Source organism: Melitaea cinxia, chromosome 26 (genome assembly GCF_905220565.1).
Source record: "Melitaea cinxia chromosome 26, ilMelCinx1.1, whole genome shotgun sequence".
Taxonomy (NCBI): domain Eukaryota; kingdom Metazoa; phylum Arthropoda; class Insecta; order Lepidoptera; family Nymphalidae; genus Melitaea; species Melitaea cinxia.
In genome coordinates this window covers 1,837,059-1,863,524 of record NC_059419.1, presented here as the reverse complement: position 1 = coordinate 1,863,524, position 26,466 = coordinate 1,837,059, and the positions used below count along the sequence as shown (strand labels likewise).

Genomic DNA, 26,466 nt, shown 5'->3' with positions numbered 1-26,466 from the left:
ACCACGATATACATGGAATTTGGAAGAGGACATGACTAGTAGCAAAGAATTGACTCCAACTTTTCGAAACACCCACGAAACATGTATTACAAAACACGCTAAATTAGATTTTACTGTAACCGTCCAGAATGAAGATGTTTTGGATAAAAGTATTCCACATTTAACAGCTTGTAAAGCCTACTTTTCAGTTGAAAATGATGGTAAGCAAATCAAAACCCAATGTCTCTATTCTATCCCAGAATTAGGTGGTGATGTTGAGAGCAATATGGAACAGCCTCAAAGTAAATCACCAGCTACTGAGAAGAGAGCTATGATCGAAAGCAATGTAAAATTGATGGACCCTGAAAGTCTACCCTCCGGTCTTAGAAGATGTGCAGCAGTAGAGAGCCACGTGCAAACGCAACTTCAAGGTCCATCTCCAGTTGCTACTCAAAGTAACGTGCTACAGTTTCGGCGTCTATCTCTAGTACCTTCAACGAGTTTTGCGATTGAGAGTGACGTAGTGCAGGTATCATCTTCAAGCTATTCTCTGATTCCTGGCATAAGTACTGCTACAAATGGCGTTGTGCAGATGCAATTTATTCCTGACAACAGTTCTACAATTGAGAGCAATATAGTGCCAATAGGATCTCCAAGTCTATCAATGTTCCCTAGAACGAGTGACAGCAACCTGGTACAGATACAGTTTCGAAGCAGTTTACCATCCCCTGAAACAAACAAAATACAGATAACAGAGGATAGAGGTACCAGAAGGATAAATCCTAAAAGATGCAAGAAAAAACTAAATTTCGATAAATGTTATCTTGATTGTGTGGACGATGTGGATACGTTATTATTAAATGAAGCATTTGTATCAGATGACTCAACAGATTGGAGTGAAGAGGAAGAGTCATCTGACGAGATGGAAGATGGAGATCAACACACTAAAACTGCAAAAAGAAATAAGAACAAGCAAGGCAAACATAAAGACAAAATAAAAACAAAGGCAAATCATAGGCACATAAATATAGAAAAAAATAAAACAAAAGCGTTGATTAAAAAAGAAAATGAAGAAGAAAAGGAAAAAGGGAAGTGCAATTGAGCAGCCTTAATAGTGCAATGCCGAAATCAAATTTATATTTGACTAAGTTACCAATATCCCAACAAAAATATAATGACTTAAAAAAATTAGTAGAGAAAAAAGTGATTCCAAATATTTACGCCAAAGAATATTTAGGTTTTAAGTACAGCTGTAAAACAAATGACTGTTTACCTGAAACCGATGAAGATGACTGAAAAAAAAATGTGAATGATTCGCGATAGCATAATTTTAATATCAATGGTTTATTTACTTTTCCTTAAATATGCTTTTGATTGAACACAAAGTCTTCATGTTAAGTTTCAATTATAATTGTATTTTGTTATATCTTTCGTTCTATAAAATGAGGCAAATTGGCACTAAGTTTCTGTTTTTTAGTTTTAAATAAACATTGTTTGATTGGATACAATGTTTTTATTTACATCTTGCATTCCTAACTAGTTTTAGGGCCTTACTTTTTATATTGAATATTTTATTTTTTTACGTTTTATCTCTTATATATAAGAGAAAAATACTTTTTTAATTCATCGTATTGTTGAAACGAAGTTCCGGCAGTATAATTAGAGTTTCAAATTTTGTTTCAACAATTCAAAAGACCACATTTTTTTTACAAATGGTAAACGACATTTTTTTTCAACCAAACATTTCATTACCGACTGACTCACTGCATTTCTAGATCTAATCATACTTATAAATTTAATCTTACATTTTGAATTGCAGTACCCAAATAAATAAATTTACTACATACAGCATATTTCCCGCCTGTAAATTAATAATATTTCCATCTACGCGTACATTTTTCTTCCTTAGTTACAGCGTTTTAAAGGTACGTGAATTAAAAAACTGTTTGTTGTAACTAGCCAAACATGTACTTATAGTAACTTTGGATAAAAAATTTACATTGCAAATAGTGTCTGGCAGCTAAATAAACCTATGTTTCAAAAATGGTAGCAATATCATGGATAGGTCAGACACTATTAATTTTTTTCCGAAATCAATAAAGTTTTTTGGCTCTGGTGAACAATTGCAATATGTCTACTTACAGCAAATATGTTTTCCTACGTCGATATGTTATTGAAAAGACAAAATTAGGACCATTAATGATGTCACTATAACATTCTCAGTGGATTTCCCGTTATAATTTCAGACATATATATATATATGTAATATACAATACAATACGTCACGCGCGGTTTTACCCGCGTTAAGTTTTGCCCATCATCAGGTTGATACATACATTACAGTGATATGATTTAAAATCTGCACACAATCTTTAGTAAATATATGTAAATGGTTGAAAAATACAACACACAGATGTCTGTTCCTGGGGTTGCTTATTTTCCTTAATGCTTGTGTTTAAGAAAGCGGTTGGCTTAGACATACAGATTATTTTTTGCAAATCAAAAAAAATGTACATATATATTTCTCTATAATATATAAAATTCTCGTGTCATGGTGTTAAACATTGAACTCCTCCGAAACGGCTCGACCGATTTTAATAAAATTTTGTGGGCATATCGGGTAGGTCTGAGAATCGGCCAACATCAATTTTTCATACCCCTAAGTTATGGGGGGGGGGATTAAGCGGGTTAATAACATATATGGCAAAGAAACGTTTGCGGGGTCAGCTAGTAATTATATATTATGCTCAGCCTCAGAGCGGGATCAAATCAACAACTTCATATGAAAAATCTTTTTCTTGTTTTATCGCGCGTTACCATTGTGTAAAGTATCCGAAACGTCGGGCATCTATAAAACTTAATAAACCACGATAAAATCCGAAAAAGTTATTTCGTTATAATGAATAATGACTTGAATTTACAATTTGAAGAGTATGCTGCAATACTTATATTATCATAAACAAACTTTGGACGTAACCCGCGTCACTTGATAAGACGTGAATCATACGCGAACATCGCAGGCTATGTCATCATGTATTGCAGATCTAATATTTGCAAGTTAGGGAAAATTTAAATACATAAATATTTACTTTATTTACTTATAATTATATCGTTCTTGAATTAAATGATTATTAATTCATTGAAAGAAATGATGAATGAAAATATGAATTAATTTTATAATGTATATTATGTATTTCTATAAACATACACTTTAAAATATAAGTACAAATTGATGGAGTATAGAAAGGCTGCCTTATCTTCTCTAATATCATACACAATCAGAGCAGATCTGTACGTACACAGTTGTTTTATGCCGGATGAATCCGACGAGATATTGATAGAGTCTAGTTATTAGTTAAAAATACTGCTGTATAAACAAATTTAAAAAGTAATTTTAGAAAAAAAATAGGGTAAGAGCGTGCAACTAACACAATGCCAATTTATATGAAATGAAGTGAAAATATCTATTTCGCCATAAGCTGATTCCTCACACTTATCGAACGTCAAAAAAAATCATACACAAAAAAAAAACAACAAATATAAAAGAAAGTTAAAGTAGCCAAAATATCAATCAATAAAATAAAAATTAGCATCTTAACATTAGGTACATTACAAACTTAGGTGAAGTATCCAGTGTTATCCAGCAACCTTAACTATATACAGTAAAGCGTAGCCGTTGGTCTAAAACTTCTGATGTACCTAATATAGTGAGGCTTTGATTCGTAAAATATTCGTAAGTGCCTATCTACCATATATAGTATTTTTTTTATTTGTAATTCATAAGTTTCTATTTCTTTGTTTCATTTCATTCATAATCATATTCAAGTGTCTTTTAAAGTAATTAGACAAATTTAGCGATTCAAATTATCTATTAAGTCACGTTGAAAAGCATTCAGAATATAAATGTCGTTATAAGACGAATATTATTTAAAAAATACCAAGTGTTTACACTCACTTGCTTCTTAACTTTTGTGCTTATAATTTCTAGATCCTTCGAATAGAGCACGATGAATCAGTCCGTCAACATAGATAAGTGTGTTTGAACTTGAATTTAAATGTATTGAGACACTTTAAATATATTAGATATACTAATACATGAATATTGAGTTTGTTTGTCTGCGCTAATTTATAGATAACCTTATCTGATTTTTTCTTTTATGTAACTAGATCGGTAAACAAGCGTACGGCTCACCTGATGGTCAGTGATTACCGTAGCTTACAGACGTCTGCAACTACAGAAGCATCCTGTCGAACGACGCTACTTAATGCGCCTCCTATAACGACCCTGTGCCCGTGTCGGGCCAGTATGGGAACCCAGTCCTGATAAACACCACGTCGTCGGGATTGTTCAGAGGTGAGCCGGACAGTCCCCGTGGAGGAGAAGTCTGGTCTTTTCGCCGAGGCCAGCCTGTCGCTGGAGGGATCCTGTTGCCTGCAGATCCGGGACCCTCCAATTAAAGCGGCTGAAGGCTCCCCGCAGGGGTTTGGTTGTTGTATACTGTAAAATATTTAGTTCCAAATCTGGAGCAGCCCAATGTTAAATATTTATCTAAATAAAGTTTGCTAACAGATTCTAGGCTAGTTCATAAGTTTTCTAAAGCTGCAGTGTAGTACCGATGCATGTTTAAAAAAAAATTAAAAAAATATGGAATAACAAAAGCACGGGCATTATAAGTGTGTGGATATATCACATAAAAAAAAACAGAGCATACACTAAAACAATTATCTAAAAATATACAGTTAGTTGTTTTATGACTAATGGCTGCTCTTATTACGAGCAACACTGCATTAATAATGAAAACGACTTTTAATATATATCTATAAAAAATTAAAAGTATCAAAAACGATATTTGAAAAAATACAAAAGAGATGGGGACTTTTGGGCCAAAATGTAATGAGTAGAGATATTGTTTAAAAAAATGGTCATATTTTTTTATTTTAAAATATAAAATATCAGCTCAATTCTGAATCTAGAAGCGGAGAAAATTGAGAAAGATAGTTTTCATCAAATTATTTGGGTCTCGATTACAGAATTTTCTTTTTGAATCGATTACAGAATTCAAAAAGAAAATGTTTGCACTAATTAATTAACTCAAGATATTTAGATGCACAATTAAAGCTGTAAACAATAAAGTGTATTTAAATAAAGTTACATTAATATCGAAAATATCAATTAATATCTGATAAACCAAAACGATTATTGATTTTGTATCGATTTAAAATAAATCATATTTATAATGACAGCTTTGACAGCTAACTAACAGTAATACTGTGTCCGTCACTCGTTTCGTGTTTACTGTTTTCCGATGCATTCTGAGTCCATTCTTGATATTTATTTATGGTTTCAAGTGTATATCAATATTTGTAATGAGTTTTCAAACAGTCTTCACTAAATATAACAAACATTAATGCTACAAGAACTTCATCATTCATCATCATCATTACAGCCTATACAGTCCACTGCTGGACACAGGCCTCCACAAGTTTACGTCAAAAATAACGTGAACTCATGTGTTTTGCCCATAGTCACCACGCTGGGCAGGCGGGTTGGTGACCGCAGTACTGGCTTTGTCGCACCAAAGACGCTGCTGCCCGTCTTCGGCCTGTGTATTTCAAAGCCAGCAGTTGGATGGTTATCCCGCCATCGGTCGGCTTCTTAAGTTCCAAGATGGTTGTGGAACCTTGTTATCCCTTAGTCGCCTCTTACGACACCCACGGGAAGAGAGGGGGTGGCTAAATTCTTTAGTGCCGTAGCCACACAGCACAAGAACTTAGTGATCGGTTTTTTTTTATAGACATTGTAACATAACCTCACTTTTACAAAAAGTCTAATAAATCCACTCTCAGATAGCCAAAATATGGATAATTTTCAGAGAGGGATCAATAAGCCTAAATGCATTAATTGATACCATTTTCATTTCATTACATTTTGGCCCAAGAATGTATGAAATCGTATCCATCTCCTTTATATAATTAATCATACAAATTAAACTCTTGTAAATCTTCCTCAAATATTCCATTCACCATATTTGAAGTCACTCACAGTCACACAGTCACTTCAGCCTATCGCAGTCCACTGCTGGACATAGGCCTCCCCAAGTTCGCGCCACACATCCCGGTCTTCCGCAATCCTCATCCAGCCTACACCGGCAATCTTACGTAGATCGTCGGTCCAACGGGCCGGAGGACGTCCCACACTGCGTTTGCCAAGACGCGGTCTCCACTCTAGGAACCGTCTACTCCAACATAAGGGGGGTAAGACAGGGGGATGTAATATCACCGAAACTGTTTACCACTGCGCTAGAGGATGTTTTTAAGACCTTGGATTGGGGGGAACGGGGCATCAACGTCAACGGTGAATTCATCTCTCACCTTCGTTTCGCCGACGATATTGTCATCTTTGCGGAGACGCTGGATGAGTTAGGCAAAATGCTGGCCGGCCTAAACGAGTCCTCCCGACGTGTCGGTCTCTGTATGAACTTGGATAAGACGAAAGTTATGTTTAACAACCAAGTCATACCGATACCGGTATCGGTCGATGGTACCCTTCTCGAAGTTGTTCAGGATTATATTTACCTAGGCCATACTATCCAACTAGGCTGCAACAACTTCGAGAAGGAGGCCGATAGGAGGATTCGGTTGGGTTGGGCGGCGTTTGGCAGACTCCGTCGAGTCTTCACTTCGAAGATTCCGCAATGCTTGAAGACAAAAGTTTTCGAGCAATGCGTCCTGCCTGTGTTAACATACAGAGCCGAGACGTGGACACTGACCAAGGGACTGGTCCACAAGTTTAAAGTCGCTCAACGTGCAATGGAACGGGCTATGCTTGGGGTCTCTCTCAAAGACAGGATTAGAAATATTTGAAGGCATTACTTCAAATACATGTTTTTGAATTATAAGGAAAATTAGGTCATACTATTATAGATGCAAAACATTAAAGTGCTAATGACTGACGCGACGGTAGTTTGAAGAAAACTAGTTTGACCTTGATCATGACGCTTGCAATGTATCCGGAGTATCGGGAACTTAAAATTAACAAGAAATATGATATCATTTTATCATCATGAAAGTTAGAAAACTTTCGATTGGTCGATTCATTCAGCTGTTACATCCCACTGCTGGGCCTCATAACATATAAACGAAGGCTCAGAGCCTAATCCAACACACTGCTTGACTGCGGGTTGGCATATAGTCCCTAATTAGTAACGATCGCTATCAGCTGTCTATGATAACAACCAGTACCGACCGCCTTACGTGCTCTCCAAGACACAAAAAGGAGACAAAAGGATAGACTCTAACCGGAAATAAATAGAAAAGCTCAATAATATCATAATTTTAATAAATAATCATTTAAAGTCTAAACTATCGGTATCAAAAGCTAACGTAGACGAAGCCGCGCTTCACGTCTAGTCAATGTTATAATTACAATCATATCAGTCGTTAGTTAAAAAATACATGTCAAGTGAACGCTTCATTGAACACGACACGAGTTTTTTGCCCGGACTCGAACCCGTACCGACCAGTTATAATCCTTACGAGATAACTGTATAATGACTGACGTGGAGCCAACGATCTGATGTTTTAAATTAGATTTTATTATTCAAATTATGTCTTCCGTTTAATGTTTTTCGTAATTTATTTTTAAGTTGAAACACTTGAGTGAAAATTAGAATAAATTTGTCTTTGATATTTGCATACACACTCACAGACACACAAACAAGTTCACGCAAGACATTATGGTGCGAACTCATGTCCTCAATATGCATAACAAGCATTAATTCAGGTTATATTTAAATTCAATTTAACGTAAATATATTATTTATATATAACAGACTAGCTTCTTCCCGCGACTTCGTCCGCGTGGAATAGTTTCTTTGGGCTGATAGGGGAAGCTCTCAAAACGAAAAAAAAAACGATTTTAAAACCTTTTTCATTGGTGCTCCGCTCCTATTGGTCTTAGCGTGATGATATATAGCCTATAGCCTCTCTCGATAAATGGGCTATCTAACACTGAAATAATTTTTCAAATCGCACCAGTATTTCCTGAGTTGAGAGATAATGTAATTAATAAGTATGTACTTTGGCGATTGAACTTTTTTTTTTTTTTTTTTTTTTTAACAAGTCTTATACATCCACGGGCTTATGAACCCATGTCCTTTTTTACTCTAATACATGCAAATTTTTATTTTTATTTTTTTCTCTATTTCAAGGTAGGCGTTAGTCAACAACATCGCTGTTCAAGTCAGACTATGTTTGTTTTTAATGTCTCCAAAAGAGACGTGAGTCCACCGACCGGTTCTTAATCTAATCTATGGTACAACAATTTTTTTTTTTTTTTTTTTTTTTTTTTTTTTTTTTTTTTTTTTTTTTTTTTTTTTTTTTTTTTTGTATTATTATTATTTCCTTATAATACTATACTTATATCTAGCTAAATCTTACATTATTTACATGCGTAATAATCGTTTTCTTAGAAATATATTTTTTAATATTGTCTATATTACTACCAAACTTACTCCTCCCAAGTAAAGCAACCTATTCGAATTTTATTTTGACATCTCGAGAATACCCTCAACGACGGCGGTGTCTCTATTATGAATCGCCATCTTGAGACTATGCTCGAGGATATCTTTTTCCGTAGCCTCCGCCGCCCTCCCGACGAAACGACAGATCGCGTCATCTCTGTAGTCGGTGTAGTAGACACAGGCCTTGGTGTGTCTAGTCACCGCGACTATCGCGTGCGAAACGCTGTCATGTATTCGCAGCCTCCCACTCCTCGTCTGGATGACGATGACACTCTCACTCGTCTGGCCCTGCGCCTCGTGGATAGTCAAGACACGCGACCCCTCCCCTTTCCCGTATCCCCGGTCCACCAGCAACTTCTTCTCTTCCTGCGTGAAGACCAGGTATAGGGTCCAGTTCTGTTTTGCAGAGATTTGCGCGCCCGTGAAGCTTTCCACGCGCAGGGAACGGATTATTGGGCTTGAGCTATAAATATCTTTGTAGACCTCGCTGATGGCGAAGGCGACATCCTTGGGGTTTCGGTGCGTACAAGACAGCTCCCACGATATGCCTGTTATCAGGGTTGGTCTGCTGTACCGCATCTTGAACAGGTTTTCCCTGTCGATGTACGGCAGCTGGTTAATATCTCCGATGAGGACCACCTTCTTGGCCCCTGATAGTCGGGCTGCCATCACTATGGCCCCGAAGTGGTTCATGAGGGCTTCATCTACCGTAAGACGGCTGATTTTTGCGCCCCCTCGAAAACCATTGACCAGTACGGAGGCCATAGTGCGCACCTTAGATTTGGCTTTAACGCCATAGCGGTGTGCCAGCTTCTCCTTAAGTTCTTTGGCAGCCTCGACTGTGGTCGTAATGACGACTTCCTCGTCCTCATCGAATTCCCCGACTATGCGAGTTGTCTTGCCACATCCTGGAACCCCATTTATCCATTCCAGTGAAGGTAGCCCCCAGACCACGGAAGAATCATCGGCGTCACGGTCCCCCGTGATGGTTTGAGCCATCCGGAGTATCCGATCATCCAGCATTACTCTCGTGCATCTGGCCACTACCACCACCGGGTCCCCTGGTGGTGTATTGAAGATCTGAGGCTCTTGTTCCTGCCCCTCAGACTCGACCGCGCTCACGAAGCCTGCTGTGATGTTATATGCAGCCATATACCTCCCCGACATATTTCCTTTGAGTATCTGCCGAGTGTCGTTGTTGTAAATGGCTGCTTCGGCTTCTTCGAGTTCCACCTCCAGTAACTTTAGGTTGTTGTACTGGTAGGTCTGCATGATCTTATTGCATGTGGCCAGGTTCACCTCTCGGTTTGCCTTTGTTATGGCCAGGAACTCGGTAAGGGCATTTTGCGCGTGTTCAGACGGTGTGGACGCTGGTCGAAGTTTTGGTGGTGTTACTTGCCCCATATCGGCCCTTGTTCGAACAGTTGGTGGCGCCTCCGGGTGCTTCGAACTTTCGTCCTCGGTGAACCTTTCCAACGCCTTAATTTGCCGCTCTCTTGTATCGACCTGATTGGGGGACAAATGGGGCGGTTTTTTGCCTCGTTTTGGGGAGATCGTCGATTGGATAAACTTCGCCATCGACATCAGGCTCGGTTTCGGTGTGGCTTTTGTCCGATTGCTTAACTCAGCCTTTTGGGCCTCGACCTGTTTCTGTAGGCGCTCCGATCCGCTGGGTGTGGGCTCTTCAAGAGCCGGCGATGCAGGGGGTTTAGATGTCCTGATCTTGGGTTTTAGGTAGCCTAGATCCTCCCCCCTGTCTTCGTATATAATGACCTCGTTGTTCAGTGAGGCCTTTAGACACCCGTACCTGTCTGATACGTTGCCTTTGTCATACCCGACTCTCATTGAGTCCACACTGATCCTTCCGGGAGCCCCACCGGAGGCCTCGTCCAGCCGCTGTAGCCACAAACTTGACTGCGCGAAGGCAGACCTTTCTCCTTCCTCGAAAAGCACGATTGTTTTATTTTTCAACCGCACCAGACGGTAAATTAAGTCGTCCTTCGGTTTTTGCGCAAGCGCCTCGATCTTAGAGCGCTTTATGCTTGTGTTTTGCGTGCTACCTGTCATCAGCAGGGCAAGCCCCGGCGAGACCACCAGACGATCCTGACCCTCGGAGCGACAAAAACTCATTCCGACTCTCTCCGCTTCGCTGTCCATAAACAGAGCCACGCATCTGGTCTTTATTCCCACTTCACCGCTTCCTTTCCATTCTTTGAACAAGGCCACTGGTGTTTTACTGTGAGTAGGTTGCGGAGGTACGTTTTTATTGGCTCTCTTCTGGAACAAACTCTGCAGAGAAGACGGTGTGGTCTGTGTTATTTGGCCACGCAGCGTTTGGGTATTCAGGGGCTGAGAAGCAGTTGCCCCAGGCTGGTAAACGGTATATGGGACACGGACCTGAACGTGTGTCGGTGTCTGTGTAATTGTGTTTGTGTTTGTGTTGGTAGTTGTTGTGACGGTACTGGCACTATGTGGTATGAATGCAGCCTGTGGTAGAGCGGTCGTGCTATTTCTTTTTGCAGCCAAGGAAGCGGCTTTTCTCGCAAATGTCAGGAAAGACGTTCTGCCCGGTTCATTTTCCAAGATGGTGCGGAGCGAGGTCTGGTCTAGTTTTGTCTGGAGTTTGAGTTCCAGAGCCAGCCTTTCTCTGCCGAACCTCGGACATTCCAGCAGAATGTGCAGAACTGTCTCCTGACAGTTTGAGTCGCAGATACACGAAGGGCTGTCCCTAAGGTGGAATCTGTGTAGATACGCCGCAAATCCTCCGTGACCGGTCAGTACTTGTGTGTCGACAGGTGTTAGTGCCGATTTTCTTACCAGCTTGTAAGCGGTCTTTACGTCTGGTAGAAAGATTTTCGTGACCGAGCCAGTTACCGAAGAATTGTATCTTTCTTGCCACAACTCGACAGTCTCTTCACGTATCCGCCTTCTGACATACGACACTGGAACTTTGTCGTAGTCGGGTGCCGTCTTTTTCGTTAGGGCCGCCTTTTTAGCCAGTTCGTCCGCTCTTTCATTTCCCGGTGTACCTACGTGGGCCTTCAACCAAAAGAACCGCACCGTTCTATTGTCTTCTCGGATTTGCCTGATGCGACTCTTCATCTCAATGGCCAGAGGGTGGGTTACCGAAGGACTCCTTAGTAGATCAAGTGACGATCTAGAGTCGCTCAAGATGTTAATAGAGCTTTTTTTCGATTTCCTCGCCATGTCCACGGCTCGGAAGAGTGCGTACATCTCCGATTGGAAAACGGTGTTATGCGGTTCAAGCCGGAACGTGGAGTATCTTACTTCCTTGCCTTGATCCCACCACGTTAGGGCTGCTCCTACTTTGCCCTCTATTTTGCTACCGTCGGTGTAGATGTATGAGCCGACGATGTGGTGTTTTTCGAGGTCTTCAGGGTTCAGACTCTCCAAGCGCTCATACTCAGTTGGCATGAGTAGAGATGGATGGGGGTTTTGCATCGGACCCACCTTGCGCTCCAGCTCTCTGCCCGGTGGCAGAAGGTCCTCGCAGTGGCCTTTCTTAATTTTAAACAGCATGGCCGCTTCTCGGATCCGAAGGTCGAGTGGGAGCAGGCCTGAGAGGACGAGTGCCGATGTCAGAGACACCGTTCTGTACGCTTTGCATATTTTCTGTGCGAAGCCTCTTTGCAGTGAGTCTAGTTGCTTTCTTACAGACAACTTCTCTGCTGCTGAGGACCACGCGCTTGCCGCATACAGGACGATGGGCTCTATCACCGCCACGTATATGGTTCGGACTATTTCTCCGTTTAGACCCCAAGACACCTTCGCCGCGCGCGCTAAATGTTTATAAATGTTAGCCGCTTTCTTGCATACGGCGGCCACATGCGCATTGAATGTGAGCTTTGAGTCCAAAATGAGCCCCAGCAGTTTTATTTCTTCTACAAGCCTCAACTGAGTGCCGGACATGTGGACTATGGGGGTATCGTATTTTAGCTTCTTGGTCATTACCATCGCATTGGTTTTATGCGGTGCGAAGTTCAATTTATTACGTTTACCCCAGTCCTGTACGGCCGCTAAGGTGGTTTCAGCCGAAGCTTGCAGGTTGCTGGTTTTCTGGCTCGAGAAAACGAGGACCACATCGTCCGCAAAGGCTTGGCAGTACACTCCCATGCTTTGTACCTCTCTCAGAAGCGAATCCAGGATAAGGTTCCAGAAGGTCGGTCCACCTATGGATCCCTGGACACATCCCTTCGTGGTTTCCCTCTCACAGGATGCTCTGGCATAGTTTACTATGACTCTTCGGTCCTTCAGATATGAGTCGACCAAGGCGTATAGGTTCCTCGGGCAATGTTTTTCTACTAGCTGTTTCTTGAGAGCTGGCCACCATGCGTTGTCGAAGGCGCCCTCTATATCGAGCGATACCAGAAGTACTATCTTTTTTAATTTAATTTCCCTCCTGATATGCCCGACTAAGTCGTAGAGGGCGTCCTCCGTTCCCTTTTGTGGCATGAATCCATACTGGCTGCGGTGCAGCGTAGGGAATAGTCTCCACTGAAGTCTACCTATTAACATTTTCTCGACTGTCTTTCCGAGTATCGACAGGAGTCCGATAGGTCTGTAGGACTTCGGGTGGGTGTAGTCTTCCTTGGCTGGTTTGCGGAGAATGCATACGTGGGCGACTTTCCACTGCTTGGGGAAGTGAGACAGCGATAGACATTTATTTGCCAATGCTAAAAACAACCCCACATCGCAGTTTATTGCCACCCTGCATATGTCAGATGTTAGTCCATCCGGACCTGGAGCTTTCTTTGGATTTTGGTTCAAGAGAACTTGTTCCAGCTCGGCAGCTGTAAAAGGTGGATCATCATCCGAAAGGTCTTGTAGCTCCGCAGGAGTTCTGTATTCTACGGCCTCTCTGACCTGTTTGTGATAGGCAGTTTCGGTTGTCACAGAGTCCATCGGGTAGAACGTGTTTGCTAGGAGTTCAGCCGATTGATCCGGTGAAAGTGTTTCGCCGACCTCGCTCCTTAGCAATGTGTCTTCGTTTCTGCGAGATGTTTTCCTGATGACTCTGTAAATACCGTCCCATACGCTTTCACGGTCTTGTGCCGTACAGAACTCCTTCCAGCTTTGGGTGGCTGCTTCGCTTGCCGCTAGTTTGTATTTATCCCTAGCCAGTATGTATTCTTCTACAACGTAAGCCCTTCGGCTGGGTGCAGCATTTTTTATGCGACGTTTGTATTTTTTTGCTTCCCTTTTCAGGGAGTTAAGCTCAGCAGACCACCATGGTGGTCTGGGGTCGCCTTTCCACGGCTTTATCTTCGGGATGGCGATTGAACTTTGTCGGTTATAAGTCGAATATAAAGATGATAAAATTTTAAATGTATGAGTTTTGATCAACGTTTATGATCATTTTCCAAGAACTTGACTTATATCTCTAATAATCTTCTTTACATATTATATAATTTACGCGTCACGTTGTTTGTCCGCGTTGGACTCCTAAACTACTTAACCGATTTCAATCGAATTTGCACACTGGGTTCAGTTTGATCCAACTTGAAAGATAGGCTATATGTAATTATTATATTAAAAAAAAAAATACAGCTAGTATATCTATAACTATATATAGACAGTCACAGTGTCTTACAGTAGAAAAACCATGTTGTTGTTGTTCACGGGCTCTTTTCCGCAACTCGACGTCTTGGTGCGCCTTTTTTGCGTTATCGGCTGGTGGGCACTATTCAACCTAGTACCTCTAGTAGAAAAACCATATGTATATATTAACATAGATATAATTGCACATGTCTAATCATTGGCCAGTTTTATTTATTTTTTTATTACGGCAATCGAAGCACGCATACTATTGACATACCGTATTTTTTATCTTTGCATTCGATTAGCGGTCCATGACCCGAACCAGTATACTTTCTACTCTTTATATAGTGTCGTGTAAAATATTTTATCCTTTTTTTATTTATTTTTTATGGTATGGCTTTTTGGTCGTTCGGTAAAAGTTTCGATGTTCAAGTCCTTCTTTTATGTTCGATAAATTAATCCTGAATAATCAATGACGATCAGTTGACGGTTCTAAAAAGAAACTATGACTTATATCTGTATGATCTATACAAATATTTTGATGCGCAGGAATAGAAGCACAGTACAGCTCATGGGCGTACTCACAGTGGGGCAAGGTGTGGAATTTCTCCCACCTTGATTCGAAGCTTATAAATATGTTAGACTAGCCGACCCGGGCCTACTTTTTTGGTCGTTAATAATTATTTTTGTGATGCAAATATACAATAAAGTTTACAGTTACAAGTTTTCTCGCTCCCATTTCTCCGACTTGATTTACATATACTATTATTTTTCTCTGAATTTTTTGTTCAACAAAAATAAAATATAGTCTATATCACTCCTGAATAGTATAGCTATCTGTTAGTGAAAGAATTTACATGATCGGATCTGTATTTGCACAGATTAACCCCTACAAACAAACAAAGTTAGAAACTTTACCTCTTTATAATATTTATACTATAGATTTAAGTAAGGAAATTTAAGGTAAATTTAGCCAAAACATCTGCAAGCTATTATTAAAGTATTGTAGATCATCATCATCACTTCAGCCTATTGCAGTCCACTGCTAGACATAGACCTCTAGAAGTTCGCGCTAAAAATGGCGTGAACTCATGTGTGTTGCCAATAGTCACCACGCAGAGCAGGCTGGAGGTAAATTCAGAGATGCAGTAAATAAAAAGCATTTTTAATTTCTACTACTTATCGAGTTTTACGTTCGTTTGTTTTTCCCCACCCTTAGAAACTTCTGGGTACGCCCATGGGACAATTGCAGTGATCATTGAATAATGCACAATACCCTTGTCAAATATTTATTTGCTTATAGTTAGACGAAGACACAGAATGTGTTAACTATTGGTGAGTTTGTGTATTTTACTTTGCTTACAAATAAAACTTATTTCTTTTATGATTTATTTTAATTACAATGTATGATTAATTTGATCTTGTCATCATTACTAAGTATGTAATAAAACAGATTTAACATAGCATAAACAGGCATGTCATTAGTAACGTTATTAGTATTTTCATTGTGATTTTATTTCAATTTTAATGTAACTCTGGGAATACCTTTAATAGATGAACATGACTATTGACTGTGTTTGACACACGATTAAAAATCGATTTGATACCTGTATGTTTTTATTTTCAAAACATTTTTTTAAAATCCGCAATTGTAAGAGAATTAAGAGTATTTTGTAACGTATCAATGAAAATACTAAAAAAAAAATTATATTTCCAGTCTGACAGATCAACTTTTTCATAGCAAAAAATAGTTTGAAATGACTGATCATCAGTGGACAGTTTTAAAAACTTAAACAATGTAATGTTAACTATATAAAACATATATTTAACAAAGCGCATTTCTCATCATTTATTATTCATACTATCGTATATTAGTAAATTGCACACGTATAAAGCGGAGTTTGTTGGTAAATAAATAAGCTCTAGAGTTATGGTATGCATAAACTTGAACTTAGTTCTGGTAACCCGTGGTTCCATGTAAGTTGTGATGCGATATCAAATTGGTTTTACAATCTTAATTCTTAAGTCATTTCAAGTTTTCAAGTCCTTAAAAAATACAAACTTAAGCGTAAATTGACGCAGCTAGTCATATCGGTACAGCAAATACTGATGTACTGTTATACCTGTATCTTATATAAATAGCGAAAAGCGCTGTAAAACGGCATTTCCAGCGTCGCTGAACGTTCACTCACTATATTATTTCATACCCTTTCGAGTATATCGCTTCTTAAGGAGTTAACACCAAATAATATTCCAGTAGGTAATCACATAACGCTTATTACCTAGTTTGTGCCTAAAGAAATTAGTTAAATTATAATATTTACGATTTTATTTTTGTGTTACCCACACATTAGGAATTCTAAACATTTTTGAATATCATATCAAAAATTGACCGCTCCAGCGGGGTTCGAACCCGCGTCTCCCAATTGACCGCGTTGGTCCGTCAATTTTTGAAATGATATTCAAAAATGTTTAGTTAAGTTATATTTCTTTCCTTTTGAACTTTAACAAACATTATTTAAACTTGTTAAATACTGTTAATTAAGCTGTTAACATAACGAGCTAAATTGAACGTTATTTCATGAAGGTAAAGTTGAACGAGGGCATCATTTAAGTAATTTACATAATTTTTTAATAGTACCTAACATTTATTTAAGTAAGAAAAGCGGAAATTATTCGATATTTAGTGCATTGAGTATCTATACAAATAATGTTATAAAACTGGGTTATTTGTTTGAACTCGCTTATCTACATAATAACATTTTTGTTTACCGTGGAAGGCTTTCGGCCATGTTGCATTATGACTGACATAGGAACCGCGGAGTACAGCTATTTTTTATGTGTAAGGAAATAATAATAGTAATATTACTTCAGCCTGTGATATCCCACTACTGGGCATAGACCTCTTTCCCCATGTAGGAGAAGGATCAGAGCATAATCCACCACGCGGCTCCAATAAGGGTTGGCGGATATATTATTCCCTATTATGAGTAACAATCGTTATCAGGTGTACATGATAACAACAGGGACCGACCAGTCCGGTAAGTGGACTATCCAACATAAAGTTTTTATTTTCATTCGAACCAGTATTTCCTGAGATTAGCGCGTTCATACAAACAAAATTTTCAGCTTTATTATTAGTATAGTTATTTAGTTTATTAGTTAGTATTTTAGTGCTATAGTATAATCGCCTTGCGCCGCCCGTCGTACTCGGCTGCGAGACCCCTGGACCTTTTTTCTCTAGGGTAAATATGCCCATGTATGCCGTGTTGTTTTATAGCCTTTTCTAAAAAACAGGTTTTTATTAATCAATTTTATTAGATTAAGAGTTCACACGATTAGTGCATTAAATTAGGCTGGACATAATAAAACACCAGTAAAGACAGGTTTTGAATGTTCTCATACTAATTGTGATGAGATATCAAGTATTATAATATTATAAATTTAAAATATTTGTTTGTTTAAACGTACTAATCTCAGAAACTACTGATTCGAATTAAAAAAATATTTTTGCGTTGGATCACTCTTTTTTTTACCTGTCTACTGTGTGTGGAAGACTATATGCTTTTTTTAGGGTTCCGTACCTCAAAAGGAATCACGTTGTTGTCCGTCTGTCTGTCAAGACCCTTTTTCTCGAGAACGCGTAGAGGTATCAAGCTGAAATTCATATCAAATACTCAGGTCTACTATCCCTTGGAGCTGTGAAAAAATCAAACTTCTAAACCCACGCAATTAAAAGATACAGCCGATTATGCTGCAAGTTCGGAAGAATTGCGAAAAGCATACATTTCTAGTTACATCATGTATTTAAAATATTTTTAATAAATTTGTTTGTATGGAACCCTCGGTGCTCGAGTTCGACTCGCACTTAGCTGGTTTATTTTCCTCAAACTAACGCGGATAATAACGCGCACCTTAGTAAATTTTTAATGCAACAATCTGTTACTATTGATTTCGTAGTGAAACGATTTTTAAATACAGGAACTGGTCTCTAATCAATACAAATTCGACGAATCATATTCGGTGTGTAATTTTGAAATAGCAGTCGAAAACACTTAAAATGAGTATCTAATAACAAAAACTCAATTAAAGATAAGCATAAACGTTTATACTTGTTCAAAATTTAAAATACCTACCTCTATATTGATAAAACGAATAAAACTCGCTCATTATGGACGCCTGCAACATCAGAAGCATCGCAAGCGCGTTGTAGATACCCTCACCAAGAGCTCTGGCCATCGTACTTATTTTTTTATTCATAAGTCAACACCAACAAGTAGTACAACGACAAATGCAAAATTAACAGAGTAAACATCGGTATCTAGATAATTGCCTACTTTTTTACAGGTGTTCTTAAATTACTACGCATATCGTTAACATCGAAATAAGTCAAATTAAAAATTGTCCATTTAGCATACAGTAATGAATATTCGAGATTAAATCTAAAAATTATCGTCAGACACTAAATTACGAAAAGTCAAAAAAAATCTAAAGTAAAAAACATTTAAGAAAAATATAATAAAAGTGAGCATCAACGGTATTTAGAAGATCGCCTAATTATTTACAGGGGTTCGTAAACTACTTACAATGCTAAAAAGTAAAATAAACCGATCAAACAACCGACCATGTAACAAACGGTAACAATTCAAAATACACATCAATATAAATATACAAAATAAAATCTTACATTATATCACAGAGCAATATAAAAAAAAGTCAAAAACATTCAAAGTTTGTTTAACGTGTGAGTTGTTAAAGTATGAACTAAAACATTGAGTGTGAGTGTATAAATACAAATCACATTATTACAAAATAAATTAATTCAAATTAAGTTAGGTTTGTGCTGTGCACCTGTATAAATTTTATTACCATAGACTTTAGTATTACACTTTTTCTTACTACACAAAGTTAATATTATACATATAGATTAAAGTTATGTATTTTATGGCGTAGTCGCTCAAGGACACAAACATAACAAATATTTCTATGGTTCATACAAATGTCATGTGCGGGTATTGAAATTACGAGCACTACCATCAGTCAATTATTGTAACCACCGCACCAGTGTCAATCAAGCTCACTTAAAATATTGTTATTCTTGCCGTTTAGCTATTTGTGTGCATAATGCTTTTTTATGCAACTTTTTTGCATTCATTACTCAAATGTATGGTTCTAGGAAATAATTAAAAGCAACGATGAACATAAATGATTTTGCGAAATATCGTACATGTCAAATCACTACATAGTATAAAACAAAGTCGCTTTTCGCTGTCTGTATTAGATCTTTGAAACTACGTAACGGATTTTGATGCGGTTTTCTTTAGTAAATAGAGTGGTTCCAGAGGAAGGTTTATATGTATAATACTTATATAATAGAGGAACACTGATAGTTTCAGAGATTTCTAATGTGATGTCGTAAATAAACACATTTTTTGCGCATGTATTATATTTATTTTATATTTTATATTTAGGATCAGCATTGCACCCGTGTAAACCCGAAGTGGGGCGCTAGTTATACATATATGTATGTCATGAAAATAATGAACATTAAGATAATTAATTGACTCATAAATATACAATGTCAATTATGATACTTTCATAAAATAAACAGCTCTTTATAGATCCAGTGCAATCAACCTCGAGATGTTACTACCTCTTTTTTAGTCGTATTTGCTATGATTTTTCCGTCAATTCTAGGAAGATATATTTGATATCCAGGTGTTAAAAAATTTAACATCGTGGGATTTTACCGTGGATACATCGCATCGGTATCGGCTACTAATAAATTAAGAATTAATTTAAATATTAATTCCGTTTAATTTTCAAGTCGATGCACGAAAGCAATCCTTTTTCTAGTTAAACTTCTTTACTCACGTTTGACTTGAGGAGTAAGCTGGTGAATGCGTGACGAAAGCGTTACGAAAAGTGTGAACGGGTAAAGCGAACGGAGCAACAGAGAGTGGTGCGAGCACATATTTTCTTTCTCTCTTTCTCTCATAGCCAGTTACGTTTCGTATATCTAAGACACAGTGCAGACCTATTGTTTTACTTCAGTCGTGTTGTCTAAAGCGCGCTTTTTTTTTTTGAAATATTTTTTACAAGGAAGTACAAAAGTCAATAAATGTCGAGCTTACATATTGTGTGGGTTTTACCGATTAGCAAATAATTTGGTATTTCATATTAATTAACTAGTCATTACTAGTGGTTTCACCTGCATTGAGCTTAAAATCAATCGATTTTAAAAGGCCTGGAATATTCCTTAACAAAGAGACTTTTTTATCCTGTAAATAATTTTTATGTCGGTCTTATAAGTGTGTGAGATTATGATCTTCAGGCTTATATGAGTGTATCATAAACAACTTTATTCCATTAAAGTGTAGTGACTTTATCTCTGAATCAAGTTTATGTACTCAAATACAGTCAACATTCACTCATTAAGTAATATTACTAAAAAGGTTTCGAAATATATTACTGTATGATTTTTCCTTAAGTGAATCTATATATTATTAAAAAAGTGACACGAATTCTAATGCTGCGACCATATCTACTATGAGAATTTTTATTTTTGAAGAATATAACGAACAATACAATATAAATAAATATTTATAACACGAGCTTTGAATAAGTTTTTATGTGTAACATTTTATGTACCACGTAAGGGCTAAAAGGTGACCCATGTCCATCAGTGGACGTCTATTTGTAGGAAAGGATGATGTAGAGTTCATACCGAAACCGGGAGCTTCAGCTGGGTCGACTGGTTTCGTACAAATTTTTATGGATAATTTAATTGTGCGTAATAACCCATACGCTTCAGCCTGTAATATCCCACTACTGGGCATAGGCCTCTTTCCCCATGTAGGACTAGGAGAAGGATCAGAGCGTAATAACCCATACATTTCAAAAATTAAATATTGTAAAAAGAAAATTTAAGAAAAACGGAGATGAAACCGCTACATTAGTGTATTTTAACAGGTTTTATAAAACGTCAACGTGTAACTCTCTGGGTCAAAGTCGACTTCATCCGCGCATGCGCATGCGCATGTAGAGTAGCTATTTAGGTAATGTCATCTGTACACGCGATAATCTCGATTCTTCTTTGCAAGCATTTTCACAATTTTGATGAAAGCTATTCACTCAGTCATTCTAGTTTCTCGATGTTACTTTATTTTTTATGTATTTAGGTCAAGTTAAATGTCACGAAGGTTATCAAAAGTACGTTTATAATTTAATTAAAAGTAAGTTAAGAGTTTATATAATAAAGGGCTGACGTAAAAAATAAACATTAAATTTCGTCTAAGGTTAATTTGCAAATAGTAATTTTGATGAAAAAAATTAGTTAAGTTTGTTAGCCAATAAAAATTAATAATCGTCTTTATTGTTAATAAAATTTGATGTATTTATTTATAATTAAGATCTTATTGAAATATCAAGGATAATTTTTGTTTATATAAAAATTTTAAAGGTCGCCAACGTACCTGTAATCCCTTTATGTTGCAAATATCCATTGGCGACAGTAGCCATAATGGCACAGTCAGCTCACCCTCCCAACCCTTATTATAACGAAAAAGTTTCGGGTATACTAGTGATGATTTACATCACTAGTTACAATTGCATAATAATTATTTATTTTTTTTATGTCACTAGGTCGGCAAACAAGCGTACGGCTCACCTGATGGTAAGCGATTACCGTAGCTTATAGACGTCTGCAACACCAGAAGCATCGCAAGCGCGTTGCCGACCCAATCCCCAATCCCCCCAGGAGCTCTGGTCACCTTACTCACCAACAGGAACACAATACTGCTTGAAAACAGTATTATTTAGCTGTGGTCTTCTGTAAGGTCGAGGTAGTAACCCCAGTCGGGCTGCTCCATATTTTGAGCAGGAAATTCCTGCTGTGCCCTACCTCAGTTAAAAATGTAAAACATATCATAAAAGTTTATATAAATGAATACACTCTTTTTGAGATACACAAGGAAATATACCCCAGGAAAATATATAAGAAAATAAGGCCTGACTGGAGTACCTCGACTTTACAGAAGATCGCAGCTAAATAATACTGCTTTCAAGCAGTTGTGTTGCAGTGTTGCTGTTGGTGAGTAAAGTGACCAGAGCTCCCTAGGGAGATTTGGGCTAGGGTCGGTAACTCGCTTGCGATGCTTTTGGCGTTGCAGGCGTTTATAAGCTACGGTAATCGATTACCATCAGGTGAGCAGTACTCTTGTTTGCTGATCTTCAGCCAATTTTAATTAAATCGACTGCCACTTTTTTTTACTTTCTACCAACTTAGTGTATTTTCTCAAGTATGACTAGCCCGTTGGCGTTGCTTGGGTTGTGGGTTAGATTCCCACCTCACCATATATATATATATATATATATATATATATATATATATATATATATATATATATATATATATTATTTATGAAAAAAATTGCTATATCAGCCGTATATTACTTATAACACAATCATTAAGTTGCTTACCGTAGGAACAGACGACCGTGTGCGTGTTATAGATATTTATTAAAGTAAAACTTGTTTACGCACGCTTGATTTGGGGAGTAAGCTGGTGAAAGCGTGACGATAGCGTTACGAAAGGTGTGATCGGGCGAGGCGAACGGAAGTAGAGAGGGAGATATAAGTTAAATGGAGCTTCGAGTTTTACTACAGTCGTGTGGTCTAAAGCACACTCGTTTCTTATTTATTTTCCTATTATAAAGAAAAAAAAAAAAGTGAAAAAAAATTATTTTGACTATGGTTTTGTAACTTGTAACTTGCATTAAGGCGCGCTAACGTTTATAAATATATTTTTTTTATCTTCCTTTCCCTTTACGTAATATAAATCATTAGTTTTCCTGTTATGATTTAGGTCACGGACAGTCAGCAGTCTTTAGTATTCAGGGCTTGTGCTCATATTTGAGAGGCTCGTTAAAGTTTTGCTGTAAACCCATTTTATTTTATATTTTTTAATTAAATCTATCAAATGTTTTAAATCTCTCAATTGACTATTAAGATGATTGTAAGGTTATTGTTATTATTTTTTATTTTATTGCATTTAAATAATAAATACTTTGACTTTATAAAATAATCGTTTACTTCATTCAAATACGCTCTTAAAACACTTTTAAATATAAATAAATAAATAATTATAACATACACCACACACTGTCGTCTGTTCCTATGATTAGCAACTTAATGCTTGTTACAGTTAACAGCCGACTATTTTTTTTTGTTGATCAAAATACATAGAAATAATACATATATAAATACACAAATTACACCCAGACTCAGGCGGGAATCGAACCCGCAACCCGCGAAACAGAAATCAGGGCGCTAGAAACTGCGCCAACGGGCTAGTTTACTTTTAAATTGTCGCTTAATAATACTGTGATATGCACAAAATTGTTTAATGAATGCCCTAGATCGGGTCCAATCATTAGCGATGCGCTGGCTATGCTATCCCTCCTCTTTGGAGCTTTATTATACGTACATATACATATATTTTAAAGTACAAATCATTATGGGTGGTATTTGCCATCAAAAGTAATGAAACAAATAAAACGATTGCAGAAAATAAGTTTTTTATTGTTACATCTATACATATAAATGAATGTTTGTCTGAATTGTCTTTATAGAATCGTAAACTATGCGATTTGGTCATGTCATGATCTTGAGCAGTCTTGTGCATGAGCCTACAAAGGTTTCTGAGTAGCTACGACAAAAAAAGCAACGCGCGCAGGGTACAGCTGGTGATCTATAAATATTGAAAATTTTTATTCTCGTATCGTCAATTAGTTTATAAAAAGTGTAATTTTTTTTTAAACTCACTGCGACGATCACTGATACTCGGATATCAAGTTCGACGAGGAAGATAAAAGAATATCAAAAGATTATCCAAAAGCAAGGAAGGCTTAACAACAATAACAGCTGAAAGATTCATTGAATAAGATTAGATTACGTCGCGCGCTGTCATGTATTAAAACTTTTAAACTCATATAATAATGACATTTACGATGGCTTTGGAAAATCAGAGTAATTTTGATTTTAGGCATCTTATAATATCATTATTGATTATTACTTCTCTGTTCATATGAATATATCCTATGACATCCGTTCTGGAGTAAAGCACGCCACAGACTTCTGACAGCAATTGAAATTAAATGAAAATATTTATTTCGACATAAGGTAGGAACGTCAAAAGAAATATAGATATATTTCAAAAAACTATAAAAGAGTCATGTCAATTTTAACATAAGGTACATTACAAACTAAGCTAATGTACCAGTGTTATCAATAAATAACAATATTTTTTTATTTTGATCTAATCTTTAGTGTTTCGGTAGACGTCGCCTTTCTATTGTGTCATCGGGTTTAATTAAATATTACAACAAATTACTTAACCTAGAGAACCTAGTGTTAGTCGAGAAGAAAAGCCGGAGGAAAAAATAAATTCTCTTCAAATTTAAGTACGTGTAAAAAAGTAAACGAAATTCACAGTATGGCCATGAAATGAACAGGACAAACATGAGAGCCAATCGTGTGTGCCCAAATCACTACATGACACCTGCTTCCAATATTTGGAACTATGTCTAATGACAGGGCGGGATATATACACAATCTGGTCAAGCCTCATCTATCCCATGCCTTCTCATCGTTAAGGTATCATAATAAGCTTTTCTACACAAAGTTCACTTAGTGTTTTTTTAAACTTCTGTAAAGACTGAAATTAAATCGCAGCCGGAATCTTATTATATATCAAAATAGTCGTTCCAGTAAAGGAACGACTTTTTTCTAAGCCGTTAATTAGGAAACATTTAGTATGTGGCCGTTCCCGAGTGTTATATTATCTAAGGCATGTCGATCACTAGGGCTCACAAACATAATTATGCCTATAAAAACATATGCTACGTATAAACATAATATTTTCATAAATATATTAAAAATATGTACAGAGCAATGTGGTAGATTAATCTTTGAACCTTCTCCAATATGAAGAATGAGGCATTTGCCCAGAAGTGACATTTAAAGGCTGACTAAATTCCTATGAATCATCGTAATTAGCCTGGTGTTCAAATTGCGGTAATCTTCAATATACAAATTATTTTGTTAATCTATTTCCTAATTACATAGATTAGTGTGGTCAAACAAACGACTTAACCAACCTTTCAGCACTGTTTTATTAACATAAACTGTCATTATCTTTTGAACCGCGTTAAGTGAATCATCGACCTTGATAGTAGATTTTTATGATTTCCTAGTACTTTTAATTGTTTTATTACACTGCGGCGTAAAAGTAAGGACAGGTTTACATAGAATAACTTTTACAATTACATGCTAATTCTAGTCACATAGTCGATATTTGACTTTGTATAACTCTGAATGTGTAAATAAAAAATGTGCAACAGTTCTGTGTATTGTCTAATGTGACATGGTATGATTATAGCCTTATTGGCTATATTTTATTATACTATAGTATCGTAAAATACCAAATCTACCAGTATAATCAGCCAGTTAGTCAGTTCAGCCTATTGCAGTCCAAAGCTAGACAAAGGCCTCCCCAAGTTCGCGCCAGACATCCCGGTTTTCCGCAATCCTCATCCAGCCTATACTGTATATATACAACTATAGGTAAACAATTAAATTAAATAACTTAATCTTACTAATTTTAATTGTTCTAAATTTACAAACTAATTGAATATGAGTATTTAAATATGGCATCAATGTGTAATTACGCATTTAAATAAAAGCTCGTTTTTAAATTTTTTTTTTTTTTTTTACTTTTGCTTAATTACAATAAAAAATGCAATCAAAAATTTTAGTTATTCGACTTGTCTTATCTTATAACTTAAATAACATAATTTTTAATATAGAAAGCTCTATAATAAATTACGTTTGTCTATATGTCTACAATATATTACGTTTTTTACAATTTAATTGTTATTTAAAAAATATTCTACTTCCTATTACATTCAAACATAATGCGAAAAGGTTATTGCTTACAGGAATGAAGAGTAGTAGAGTTAGAGGAAAGGGAAGGGATGACGTTTGAATTTACATAATTTAATAAAGTATTAAAGCAACACACACACACTCACACACACACACACACACACACACACACTTCAGCCTAATATAGTCCACTGCTGGACATAGGCCTCCCCAAGTTCGCGCCAAAAATGGCGTGAACTCAAGTGTTTTGCCCATAGTCACCATGCTGGGCAGACGGGTTGGTGACCGATTATTTATTAATTAAAACAACACAGTATATTATTTAAATGTTACTGCCATTCATTTTTATAGATAAAGAATATACACAGATTAGCCTTCTAAAATAAATTCTAGATACACAAGAAGATTGTAATAGAAATTTCATAAACGGTAACAGCTTTCGTCTCCGCGGAGCGTACTT

General features: G+C 37.0%; 2 protein-coding genes across 2 annotated transcripts in view; both read left to right on the top strand.

Moving 5' to 3' along the window:
- Positions 1-26,466, top strand: part of LOC123666397 (microphthalmia-associated transcription factor) — a 164,636-nt gene that overhangs the window by 77,681 nt on the left and 60,489 nt on the right. The gene's annotated exons all lie outside the window — the stretch shown is intronic.
- LOC123666642 lies at positions 224-1,482 on the top strand. Its single transcript, XM_045600733.1, has 2 exons — positions 224-973; positions 1,016-1,482. Exons 1-2 carry the CDS (start codon positions 266-268, stop codon positions 1,079-1,081), a joined length of 774 nt encoding a protein of 257 aa, XP_045456689.1. The 5' UTR covers positions 224-265; the 3' UTR covers positions 1,082-1,482.